At 40.9% G+C, this 14,115-nt stretch overlaps 1 protein-coding gene across 1 annotated transcript in view; it reads left to right on the top strand.

Annotated features, from left to right (window-relative positions):
• The window catches only part of LOC119653664 (ras-associated and pleckstrin homology domains-containing protein 1), a 474,167-nt gene that overhangs the window by 185,306 nt on the left and 274,746 nt on the right, over nt 1-14,115 (top strand). Inside the window, exon 4 of the mRNA XM_038058496.1 lies at nt 9,941-10,029. Coding sequence (XP_037914424.1) covers nt 9,955-10,029 — 75 coding nt within the window. The 5' untranslated portion in view covers nt 9,941-9,954. The remainder of the gene's footprint in view (nt 1-9,940; nt 10,030-14,115) is intronic.

Raw genomic sequence — 14,115 nt, forward strand, 5'->3', positions numbered from 1 at the left:
ATCATTTGTCAATGCTTCTTCTCCAGGACCTCTGTTGAGTGCGGTTATTGCGTTTCCCCTTATAGTTGTTACAGAGGCTGTGCTGTGGATGGCTTCAGTGTTAAATCTCACCTGATTCTCAGAGGGGATTCCTAGTGGGGTTGTTATTCGATCCCGGAACACCATGCCAGCGAGATAGTGATCCGAGTGTATATTGGCCTCCTATATGTTCTGACATTCATCAAGGCTGAAAGGTGGCGGGGTTCGATCAACATGTGGTTAATTTGGTTGAAAGTGGTCCTGTGTGGAGGGGCCCATACATGCTTGTGGACCTCTTTTCGCGCAAACCAGGTACTCCCAACAACCATTTCGTGTGACACTGCTAATTGAATAGTCCATTATCATTGGTATGGGAGTCATCGTATCGCCTGAATACGGGCTCCGGCGCTACTTGGCTGTTAAAGGAATATATAGCCCCTTACAAACTACTTACTACCCTTACAAACTACTACTTCAAATACACTTTGCAAAGGACACAAGCCAATATCTGTAACGCAAAATCTCCCAAAATTGTATTATTACAACTATTACTTCCAGTATTAAGGACTTCTTCTCAATTTTCTGATTCCACTGTTCACCGCCTCTGACACCGGAAGCGATCACAGAATAAGCTTCTATCTCCGGATAAGTAAACAGCCACATGCTACAGTCCCGGACTCATGCGTCACCATTTTCAATCTTTCTCTTCCTATTTCAATCGTTTAGAAGTACAATTTTTTTTTCTCCGGATGAGGATCGAGATTTACCTTAAAACTTGACCAGCATTTGGACGTCGAAGCTTTTCAAATAATTTCCCTCTCTTATTCTGAGTACAAAGTACAAAGCGCTCCGTTCATACCTTTAAAATGCAAGGAAGCTTTATACGAATAACAACCATTCACAACATCTTTTTCAGAGAACTTTAGCTTATCTGTATATTATGCCCCCCACGTTTTCGTCTTTACCAATAATTCATAGTTGCAGTTCCTGGTTCCATTAGTCCCTGCAAGGATGAATGCTAGTCGCAGGCAAAGGCACTTTGGATGAATAATTAAGCGATTTTGCACAGTAGCTGGGATGAACGAGTCTAACATTAAAACTCCGCCACTACCATCACGGAGCCCATCATACTAGCGCATGACATACAAGTATAAATTTCCGTTCCTGACTCAATATGAAACTAAACTCATACGTCAAATTAAGGATTTATGCCTACGCTCCATTCTGGAATTTAGTCATTTGTCATTGCCTCCCTGCATGCTTTGTAGTTGGAGAGGGACTGGGGATAATATGATTATAATCAACCCTTATTCGGCATGTCTAGCCTTAAACTTCAACAACAACATTAGGAGGGTTAGCTGGTTTCAGAATATAGAGATATCAGATATTGTAGTTTCAACCATATTTCAAAGCAATTCCTGCACCTGGGTTTGCGGGTTTCCAAGAATGTTTATTTTGTTAAGTGTTCGGCAGCTAAGACAAATCTTATTATATGTTTGAAAGTTAAGTATCCAAGATGTGTAGCGGTTTATAGCTTAGGTCTATTCAGGAAATCTGCTGTAATTGGAAAAGACTTGTGGTGAGGTCCCGCAGGAATAGAATGAGAATTTAATGAAGATGATAACCTCCATAGAAACCGTCAATTTATGTTAGGATTTCTTAGAGGGAACTATTGAAAAAACAGAAATTAGAACCTGAAATTTCATTGCGAGTATCAAGTCAAAAATAATGTATATATATATGTCGCTGCAGAGCAAATTATCGTTATTTTTCGCGAAAGTAGCCAGTTATATATGACTATTGCGGGCGAACAGTCTGCAGTACAAAGACGGAATCCTAGGAAAACGGATTGGGCAAAGTTCAATGAACTTCTTGGCAATAAAGTACAGGTCCCTAGGCGACTAAGGACTCCTTTGGTGCTGGAAGATGAATCGAAAACTCTGAACTGCACACTTTTAGAGTGCTATGAAGAGGCTTATCCTATTTCCCGAGGCCAAAGCAGTAAAACGGTTCCTTGGTGGAACCGAGAACTGCAGAAACTCAGGAAATCAACTAGCCGGCTTCTAAACCGTACTTGCAAAAGTAACAAGAACGAACACTGGTTATATTTCAGGAACTCATAACGTGAATATAAGAGGCTCGTTAGGTGTTCGAAACGAGACTCCTTTAGAGCGTACTGCGAGGAACTGGAAGGCGAAAGAGAGACTTCAAGGCTGTGCAGAGTCTTCAAAAGGGATGAGTCAGCCAAGTTGGATTCTCTTAGAGAACCCGACGGTACTTTCACGAGCTCCAACCTGGACTCAGTACAGACCCTCCTGGAAGTACACCACCCGAGAGAACGGGTGAGAGAAGTGGTAGGGAGAGAGTTGACGGTTCTTGCAACCCCTTCAACACGCAAGTGTTGGAAGGGGAACTGGAACACTGCGAAAGCGGTTGTTACCCATGAAAAGGTGAGAACTGCCATATTGTCCTTTGAACATTTCGAAGCACCTGGCATGGATGGATGGGTCGATCGCAACCTGACTACAGAAGCAACGAAGGGCTGCCCCACTTCCTTGGGGGCTGCTTTCGCCACTTCTGTGGAGTATGCTGATCGACTCACTACTATGCGAACTGCAAAATTTGCCAATAGACGCTCAAGCTTATGCTGATGACGTGGCTGTACTTGCTGTTGATCGGGATCTTGGAACGGTGTATAGGAATATACAACGTGCCGTTGATTTGATGGACAGCTGGTGCCTCAGACATGGTCTGTCAGTTAATCCAAATAAAACCACAATGGTTTTATTCACAAAATGGAGAAAACTGGATGGACTTTCCCTCCCTGAGATGAGGGGTACTACCCTTCAACTCTCCGAAGAAGTGAAATATCTGGGAGTCACTCTAAATAAAAAACTTCTTTGGAACAAACATGTAGAGGTAAAGATGAAACGAGAGGACTGGGAAGGCCCAGAGGAATGCGTGGCGGGATATACGGAAGTCTTCTACACCAATGGCTCAAAAACAGAAGAGGGTTCTGGAGCCGGAGTCTACCTCTCGAATAAAAACGAGAAGTGGGCTTTTCCTTTGGGACAATATGCAACGGTTTTTCAAGCCGAAGTTTATACGATCCTAAGGGTGGCAAACTGGGTGATTGACGAGCGGTTGAAGGGCAGACGCATCGCAATATGCAGTGACAGTCAAGTTGCATTGAGGTCAATGAGCAGTCCTTTGATCACCTCGAAAATCGTTCAGGAATGCAGAAACCGTTTGAACTCTATGTCTAGATTCAATACGGTGAAACTACTCTGGGTACCTGGTCACTGTGGCATAGAGGGAAATGAAATCTCGGATGCTTTAGCGAAAGAGGGGTCAATCTCCCCTATGCCGGGACCGGAGCCAGCATTTGGAGTATCAGTAGCATTGGCTAAATCTGTTTTCAAAAACTGGCAACAAGTTTCCCATAATGACAGGTGGCAGAGCTTAAACGCTGCTCGACACACCAAACTTTTCCTGCCAGAACCGAACATACGTACCGCAAAGTTTTTCCTATCGAAAAACAGGAGGACTTGCAGGTGTATTGTGGGCATTCTGTGCAGGCCATAATTCACTAGCTGGGCATATGTTCAGAATAGGAATTACCGAAGATGATACGGGTCCCTCCTGTAATGAGGAAGCGGAATCCACGGAGCATTTCCTATGTGAATGCCCCGCCTATGGACGCATCAGGCATCAGATCCTTGGTGCCGATGTGCTCCAATTGCAACGTGTAGCATCACATCCACTAACGGAAATCCTGCGATACGTTAACGAATCCGGAATATTCCATTAGACGGGGGAGGCGAGTACAATGGGCCAACACGGCCTGAGTGCTCAGAAGCTGTAGTTTCTCCCCCACCATACACACACACACATACACACACAGCCAGTTATATTTAAACGTTTTTATCGAATAACAGGGATCCATTTTTCAGTAGCCCAGAGCAATAGAGGAGAAGTATAGACTTCTTGGCAAATCTAGTATTGAGCTGAAATACATGGCCAGTAACCTGCAATGGTAAATCGGTATCGTTGTGGTTATATCCTGTTAACCTGATAACCCTAAAATATTGTTTAGTTTTGAAGCGAAAAGTGCATGAGATCGTGATTCAACTTGTTTATTTATATCGATAGCTAAGGAAATGCAACCGTTGGCTGAACTCGCTATTGAAATTTGTGGTGACCCGTCAAAATGATTACTCATTGACCTTTTTAAGGTTTTATGTGAAACAAATTGGGTTAGGTCTTAACTTCACCGTTTCTCCGTTTAATCGATTTTAAGATATCTGGAATAATATTGTGAATCCACGATGCTTTGGGTGAATCTTCCTCTCATGCCACTCCAAAATAGCTTCACTTCGTGCTTCGATAGGTACAGAGCTAGCCGATTGTAAATGTTGAAGCATAGAGGCATCAATCCTCGTTCGCAAGATGGGCATCATGCCTGCTATCAGACATGCTACTTCGTCTGATGTCGTACGGCAAGCGCACGAAGTTTGAAATGCACTCAATCGTTATGATAGGCTGCAATTTTCCTCCTTTTTGCTTCTAGCTTCAATGCCGATGCCCAAGCAGGAGCTGCGTAAACCTATATTCGGTAACATTTTTGGCAATAATGTAGCAACTTTTAGTCAATAATGACTCTCATGGCATTTAAACGCTTGTTGCGAATGTATGGTGTTTTCACCTGATCCTTATCGACGTTTTTTCCTTTGCTTGGTGACGACAACTACCTCGATTTTCTATTCTACGAGGGCCAGGCCATCGTTTTTTAGCTAAAATCTGATTTTAAAAATTGTCTCGATTGTGATGACTTCTCCTTAATATCTTGTGCCATGATAGTCACTCGGGGAGCTGGAACCAGGAAGGAAGAGGACCGAGGACTGACCCTTGTGGAACCTTGAAGGTGGTTCTATACGTCTTAGTTCCATCATTTGAATCGTAACACAATAGCCTCTCCCGAAAGAATTCTATGACAATGCGTACCAGGTAGCTGCAAATATATTGCTCCATTTTGCAGTATTGAAGGCATTCTTCACATCGTGAGTAATTGCCGCGTAAGATCTATTGGCCTCGATTACATCCTCCACAATTTTCATCGCCGATGGTATTGACAGTAGATTTTACTCATCGGAATTTGAACTGGCCATCTGAGAGACCACCTTCCCTTTCTGTGATCAGTACAAGTTGATTGTAAATGTAGATGTAGATGTCCTTAAACCAAATGTTACGTGCTGGATGGTCTCCTCTCCACACTTGCATAATTTATAATTAGAGTTGGTAATTGATGAAGCATGAAAGATGTTTGATTTGTAGTTTTTTGTGGGAAGCGAAGCATCCTAAATGAAAGTAAGGAATACTTCAGTCTCGTAAAATAGTACATCGTTAGTCAACCATCTGTTTAAGGATTTGGTGTCAAAAATATGAAAAATGGGTTTTTTTTTCGCATGTCGATCTTCTGTAAGATTGAAATTACTTACATTCGTCATTGGATCCCATTCTTAGCATTTAAATTTCAAAGGAGAGAATTTATTATTTTCCATGATGTAATTGAAGATCTCACGCAGAGAATGTTCTTGATTGTAGTGCAAGGTTTTCAAATCAAGCACTCCATTTCCTCCCTGATGACTGGAATAGTGATCCTCAGTTTTTGGAGCGCTCCATTATGCATGTTATTGTTTGCAATAACTACCCATAGCCGTCTATTGACAGATTCTAAACGAGGTGACTCCACTGTATCACACCCAAAATATATAGAAGCACAGTAATTGCGAAGATGTTGATTGCCATGACTTTGTTTTTCCCGACAAGGTCAACACATCGTTCAAATTCCCCAACAAGTTAAATTCAATCATTGCAACAGCTGATGTTTTTGGCTGCTGTGACTGCTTTTAAACCGATTTAGCCAGAAGTTGTGAACCTGGTTAACTCTATATTACTCTCAACCGTGTTGGGTGCTGCCTTCAGGTCTCTGGTATCTCATCAAAAATTGTTGCGTAATGTCCCCGACTTTATTCCCATGAGTAATAAGAAACCTCCAAACGTATGGAAAGAATTTGGAGAAGAGCCGCTGAAATACAATGTAGCATCACTGCAACAACTGGCGCGGATTTCATCGTCGTAACTGTTATCGGTTGTGATTTTCGACCTTAGATAGGAGAAATTATCAATGGTCTGAAAGTTGTTGTCTCCTATCTTTATTCTTCCCGTTTGACCAGTGCGAATTGATGTTGTTGGTTGGTTGGTTTTCGGTGCTGACGTTGCCACCATATATTTTGTCTTGCATTGATGTGCAGCCAAGATCTCGCGCCGCCTGCTCGATCTGGATGAAGGCAGTTTGTATGTCACGGGTAGTTGATCCCATGATGTCGATATCGTCAGTATAAGCCGGTAGTTGGGTGGACTTAAAGAGGATCGTACCCCTAGCATTTACCTCAGCATCACGGATTACTTTCTCGAGGGCGAGGTTAAAGAGAATGCTTGATAGGGTATCCCCTTGTCTTAGACCGTTGTTGATGTCGAATGGTCTGGAGAGTAACGCTGCTGCTTTTATCTGGCCTCGCACATTGGTCAGGGTCAGCCTAGTCAGTCTTATCAATTTCGTTGGGATACCGAATTCTCTCATGGTCGCGTACAGTTTTACCCTGGCTATGCTATCATAGGCGGCTTTAAAGTCGATAAAAAAGATGGTGTAACTGATGTCCATATTCCAAAAGTTTTTCCATCGTTTGCCGCACAGAGAAAATCTGATCTGTTACTGATTTGCCTGGAGTGAAGCCTCTTTGGTTTTCGCCTTGCAATATAGCGGAGAATATCTTGTAGATGGTACTCAGCAACGTGATACCTCTATAATTGCTGCACTGCGTGATATCTCCCTTCTTATGTATGAAACAGATAATGGCTCTTTGCCAGTTGTCAAGCATTGATTCGCTGTCCCACACCTTGAGCAGAAGTTGATGAACCACTTGGTGTAATTGGTCGCCTCCATATTTAACCAATTCGACTGTAATTCCATCGACTCCTGGCGACTTATGATTTTTAAGCCGATGAATTGCACGGGCTGTTTGTTCTATATTTGGTGGTGGCAGTGTTTCTCCGCCGTCTTCAGTTGGCGGAACCTCCAACTCGCCGTTGTTCTGGTTGTTCAGTAGTTCATCAAAGTACTCAAACCATCGCTCCAATATGCCCATTCTGTGGGAAACTAGATTTCCCTCTTTTTCTCGGCAGGATGAACATCGAGACTTAATCCTGCTGACTTGCTGGAAAAACTTCCGTGCCTGGTGCGGTTGCTCCCTGTACTTTCGAGTTCATAGACCTGTTGGTGCTCCCAGGCTTCCTTTTTCCGTGTGTGAAATCGCTTCTCCGCTCGCCGTAGTTCGTGCTAAGCCTCCGCGCGTGCCCACGTTTCGTTGCTAGTTTACATTCATCGTCAAACCATCTGTTCCGACTCTTTTTGCGGCTGGGGCCAAGTACGTTTGTGGCCGTACTTACGATAACGTTTTTCAGGTGGTTGTGAAGATCATTTGTTGATGCTTCATCTCCGGGGTCTCTGTTGACTGCGGTTATTGCGACATCCATTTCCCTCTTATAGGTGTGTGGATGGCTTCAGTGTTAACTCTCACCTGATTGTCAGAGGGGATTCTGGGCGGTATTGTTATTCAAGCTCGGAGCATCATGCCAACGAGATCCGAGTCTATCCCTTCCCTTCCCTATATGTTCTGACATTCTTCAAGACTGAGAGGTTGCGCCGTTCGATTAGGACGTGGTCAATTTGGTTGAAAGTGGTCCCGTCTAGAGAGGCCCACGTATGTTTGTGGACCGCTTTCCGCGCAAATCAGGTACTTCCAACAACCATTTCGCGTAACACTGTTAATTGATTAATCCGCAGTTCGTTATCATTTGTATTTTGATATAAGCTATGGGCGCCAACGTATCGCCTGAATACGGGCTCCGTCCCTAGTATTAAAATCCCCAAGTATGATTTTGATATCATATCTGGGACAGGCTTCGAGGGCTCGTTCTACTGCCTGTAGAAGTTATCCTTCTCCGACCCTGCAATCTCCTCTGTGGGGGTGCACTTTAATGAGGCTTATATTTCTAAATTTGCCTCGCAAGCGCATAGTGCATAGCCGTTCGCTTATATTTTCAAAGCCTGCCTAAGAAACGTACTCGCAGCACATGGTTTACTGGATGGTCGCTATAATATATGGTGTAACGACTCTTCTCCAGGATATGGGTCCCTGTCCAACGCATCTCGTATAACGCTGTTACATCAGCCCCATATTGGGACAGGGAATCGGCTACCTGCTTGGCAGTTCCATCTCTGTACAGGGAGCGCAAGTTCCATGAGAAAATGTGCTAATCGTTATTCCTTTGTCGTTTCCGGGTTCGTCGTTGTGTCATCCGTCCAGTCCGAGGCTCCTGTTGTGCTTCGTAACAAGTTGTTTTCCATGTAGGGTTGTCAGCCCTACCCAACCCCCAACCTAGAGGACCAGTTGGTACAATTTGTCACCTATTTTAGGCACGGGAGACTCGCCTTTATCCTTCTCAGTCTGCAGCTTTTTGTTAAGAAAGAGCTCCCAGCGGTCACCACGTGGAGGTGGAGATAGGGTTTGGTAGTAGAGCTGTCGATGTTGGTTCAACAGGCGTTTCCCAGGTTTTAGGCTGCATCGTGGGTACCCATCCACGTTTCGCCCTGGAACATATACTACCCTTTGACCACCCGGTAATTACTTCTACCTTTTCGCATTGCCTTTTATACCAAACACACCCACCATAAAGTTCTTCCCTCGGAGTATGAATGATGTTGAGGCTTCTCGTTCTAGAAATTTTATAATAAAGCGTAGCTAAAATAGGTTTTTTTTTCATATCTTCAATTAGTCACTGTTTATAAGTATATATTTTTATAATATATTACAATATTACAATATCAATTTAATTGCGAGAAATACGAGTTACTTACTACAAAATGTACTTTTGTAACGGACTTTTTGGCATCAGCTCTTATTCTAGTGACCTATTTTAATACATTAATAAACTCCAACGATCCATAACACATTATTAGCCACCAAATAAACTTTAAAGTTAAAAGGCGAAATTGGCTGCCAAATTACCTGCAAATTGATATCAAGACTTTGCTTCACAAAAATGCCTTTGGATATATTTTTTTAATAGTTATAAAAGCTTTTTAGTAAATAAAAAAACCTGGTCAAAAAAAACAAGGTAGTTTCACCCCATAAGATAATGGTATAAAATCGTATTTTTTATATTGCAAAAATATTTATATGTTTATCGTGACTAAAATTATTGCGAACTGGATCATCTGAATCAAAAAATGTCAACGGGTCTAAAAAAACAGTCGCTTTTGCGCTATAAAACAGCCATTTCTGCTCAATCATGCTAATATGCGAAATCCCAAAAATATTTAATTTTCCAATAATAAATATTTTTTCCAACAATTTAACATAAAAAATACGATTTTAAAAAAATATTTGCATAATTGAGGTTCCGCATATTTCGGCATCTTTACAGAGTAGAAAGAAATTGATTTTTTTGAATTCCAACATTAATCCAAAAAAAATAGTTATATAGTTACTTTTGATTTCAAAGATGAACTACTATTCAATAAAAGGTTCAAAGTCGTGTCAGTTAGTCCTACCCTTTCTGCATAAATTGCGTGTGGTAGATAAAGGGACAGACATATACCAAACCAATGTTAGTAACACTTATTCTAGCTCAAATCTTTACTTGTTGCTTTTTTTTATAAATCAAGTATGGTAACTCAGCGTTTTATAACCCCTGAAAATATGCAACTGAGGGTGAATTCGTACAATCAATTTACAATTTTTCCAACAGATGACACTACAATACCATCATTAAAATATCATTTTCATTTGACTTTCAGCAACATCTTGCAAAATGTCGGATATTCTGAACGAGGATCCTGATCGCCTTCTGAATGAATGGCTGGGCGAATTGGAAAATCTAATTGTGGTAAGTGTTGAATATACAAATTCGTATTTATATGTAGCTACACATCCGTGGCAATTGTTTTAGTCTTAAGCTCGATTTAGATACAGAGTTACCTTATCGTAGATAGATTACGAATTCTGAAAGGATTCATATCGGAAGTTTACACCCCAGAAATCATCTTTAATTAGAGAAATCTATTTTGTTACGTTCCTTCTAGCGCAATGATAGACATAAACATAGATTTAACTTGCGTGTACGTGTCCTAACTAAATATCTTAATTCGAAAGCAACAGAATCAACTTTTTAAAACGTTCAGTTGCTGGAAATTGACTAGGGATTAAAAACGAAATAAAATAATTCCTGAATGAAATTCAAGTCCAGACTTCCTTTCTCTACCTCTTCCTTTTTCAAGGAAGAATTGTTGTTTTAAGAGCAGTTGTTTCTCTCCTTTCTTTACTGAAAAGATATTTTATTGACAACCATTCAATAGCCATTAGAGTAAGGACATTGATTGCTGATTAACTTTGCTGTTCGATCTTTTACTGTGACCATACAATAGCTTAAAAAGGTAGTTAAGAGTGCAATATCTGAAAGGTCAGGTCAACAACTTCTACGCCACACTACAGTCCTAGAGCTTGAAACTTCTTCAGACAAGAAATCTCATTTTCCCAACCCCTCTCGGAAGCCTTGATTCCATCCATCTCCGATACTCCACTAAAAGCATCTTCTCCCCATACTTCCTCGTCGTCTTTCAAACTCGTGGAAAACCAAACATCTTCCCGCAATCCAATCACCCTGGGGTGACTTTTGTTGTCGTGAAATACAATCACGCGGACCCGCATAAATTCTGAGGTGTGTGGTATCAAATGGCATGTAATGGATGGCTGAGAGCTAAACGTATTGGCACAATGGCGAAGTTAAAGGTAAAGGTAATCATAATGGACTTGTACTCGGTGTATATGGTATCAAGGTAAAGTTCAGCACGCGATCGAGCGACGCTTCGACTAGCCTTCGTTTGTTGCTTTGTCACAACGTGCATAGCGCACACCAGCCAGGACTACACATTCGATATGGCCAATTGGAACATTAATGGGCTGATATGGAAGCAAACCGTAGAATGTTGATGTACACGCTTATAGGCGGTTTATATGCTAACGAATGAATACAGTCTGTGTCACAATTGGAGGGAAACAAGTTAAATAAAATTGGCAGCTGCAACCCAATACAACACCTTAGGCAAAGGAAAGCAATGTACAATACAAATAAACTCCTTTAGCAATAGATTGTGAATCCTAGCCTTGGTAATCTATAGGAATAGAGAGCAGGGATTTGAAGATTAAATTAAGTTCAGAATTTTATTTCAAGGACGGTTTTCTCCTTTTATAGCATTTTCCTAAATGCTCAAATTTACTTGCAATTATGCCTTGGAAGCCCAGAATGAATTTCGTATTTGATACCTATCCCCTCTTTTACTGCTCTCATTCTGCTACTTTTGTGTATCTTCAGGCCTTGTTTGAGATAAAAAATGTCCAAGCCCAGTTAATCATTGACAACTACGAGGGTTATTTTCTCACTGTGGAAGAGAACAACTGGTCCTCGAAATACCGGTATATGGATAATAAAAAAAAATTTATTCGGTATTTAAGGGGGTCATCCCGTGTGAAGGGCGTTTTTTGCCTTTTTTTGAAAAATTATTTTGGAGGACTGGATAAAGATAGAAACGTGATTTCACCATATGTTCATTGATACCTGTAGTATATGTGATACATTTTTCAGCTTGATATCATAGCTAGTTTTTGGAACACGTGTCAATTTATGCACCCATCTCCAAAAAAAGGTGTTTTCCTGCCACCACGCTGGAAGGCGCTGTGTTCATCTGAGGAAAAAAAACTAAACGGCATTTTAATGTGGACAATTTTCCACGGTTCGCAAACTAGGATAATTAGAAAATATTAAAAGGTAAATTCTTGGTGGGCTTTTAAACTTAATTTTTTGGATTTGGGTGTTTTTTTACGGCTTTTTTTATGAATAAACAAGTCGGAATACCGGAAGCTCGCCCTTCGGGTATAAAGGTTTTGTGTTCATCTTATGTAAGAAATTTCAACGCACATTTTTCTATCCGTATATAGCTACAAATCCAACATACTCCTTCATATTTTTCCAAACTACGAGACATACGTACATATTGCAGCCATAGATATTACGCTCACCCTAAACAAACAAACTGCCTATTTCCGAATACTGTGCACATATATGCACGTATATAAATTGATCGTACCCATATTTCCGATTTATTTCTTATATCTATCTGAATTAGGCACTACTCGCAAAGTTCATTAGCACGCATATATTATATACCTACATACAAACATGTCTGGTTGACAAATAACTAAAAAAATAATTCTCTGCGACCCAATTCATAAGAACTCATTTCGTCGTGGTATTGACGAATTGATATGTGATGATGACGTCATGCATTATCCCACTCTCACCGGGATTGGCTAAATCAATGTCTTGTGGATCATAAGATCTGCTCCCCCAAATACTTTTCTAATTTTTAATATTGGCAGCACCAGATAGTACATTTTGCTAGCGAAAATGATCCACCCCTCCGTACCTACCAATTCTACGAGACACGTATGTAGATGACAACAGGATAGTTCTTTTGTAGTACAGTGGGTAATTTATTTAATAGAGTCACCACTAGATCATCCTATCAATAAGTTCTTAATTGATGATTTTTGGGAAAGGGAAATAGATACAGATATCCATACCTGTACGATAAATACTTTAAGCGACCCTGTTCCTTCGTTTAAAAGTTACTAAGTGAACTAATATCTAATTTTCAAAATTTCAAACATAATCCTTACCTTCCACCTCACAAATCATCATTAAAATCCAAGATTTATAATATGATCACCGTCAGAGTAGTTTTATATCTGCGGCCATTGTGAGTTTGTAGTGTGCAACTGGTATGTTCCTGACGACGTTACAATCCTTAGATTGATTGGTTATTTTTCACGTGCCTAGGCCAGAATTGACCCTTTTTCTTCCGCCGTCGCAGCTATCCATTCTAAAATGTCCGCGCCGACTATGGCTTCTTGAACTAGATCCTTCTTAGTCTCCCTTGACCATGCCTTGATTAATTCTAACAAGAAATATTTTGGCGAATCTGTTCTAGTTTGCCATGTTCTAGGTCATTGTTATTTGATCGAAAGTTACGATTCAGATTTGGGTCGAGTAAAAATTCAGGACTGGTCCTGGCCAACAAATCGGAGAATAATCTGTAGGAGACATCTCAAACCTTAATATTTTGGAACCACCTTCCTGATTTTGTATGAATAACTGGTTACTGATGATATTTTTATTCCTTTCGGTTAGATGTAATAGAGTCTATCATTATGATTAGGTCTTAATTCCACTTTTACCGCTCAAACTTGCGCTTTGGTTATTAAACACCACTTCATATCCCTTTTCGATTATTTTTCCGACCGAATCAGGTTTGCTCGTAGGTCCAATATGTCTTATGTCTTCTGATAATGTCTTGTTTTGGGGTCTGCGCTTTCTTGGTGGTACCTCTGCCGGTTAAGAAATCATTCAAATAGAAACCTTCGCTTCTAGGTGACACGCCTTTTGGGTATCTCAAAATTGAAGGAAGTGACAGTGTCATATGTAACCGTTGTTTGTTTGATGTGTCTGATGGATTGCTGGGGATGGCCACCACTTTATCCATTTTCAGTCCGGATCCGGAGAGGGAGGAGAGGGACTTGTCTCAGATGACGTGATGAGGCGAGCTTCGAAAATTTATCTATTTTTGGCACTTCTATCATGTTGCCTACTATTAGATACTCCTCGTGGCAGCGGCACATTGATTTGTTAAGGCATAGTCGCTATTTCTCCATTTAGGCAAACTAAATTTGAGTTTTTCCATGCCCAACATCTTGCTTAAGTGGCTGTTAAAGAATCTATCAGTCAGAATCGCATAGCCTGATAGTTTCACGCTTTTATGGAATATAGGATATCCACACATTCCAGCTTACCTTGGAACTGTGCTTCAGTGAGTTTATCTTCATACTTAATACTGTCCAGGTGATAAGCCCATAGCAG

Source organism: Hermetia illucens, chromosome 4 (assembly GCF_905115235.1).
Source record: "Hermetia illucens chromosome 4, iHerIll2.2.curated.20191125, whole genome shotgun sequence".
Classification (NCBI taxonomy): domain Eukaryota; kingdom Metazoa; phylum Arthropoda; class Insecta; order Diptera; family Stratiomyidae; genus Hermetia; species Hermetia illucens.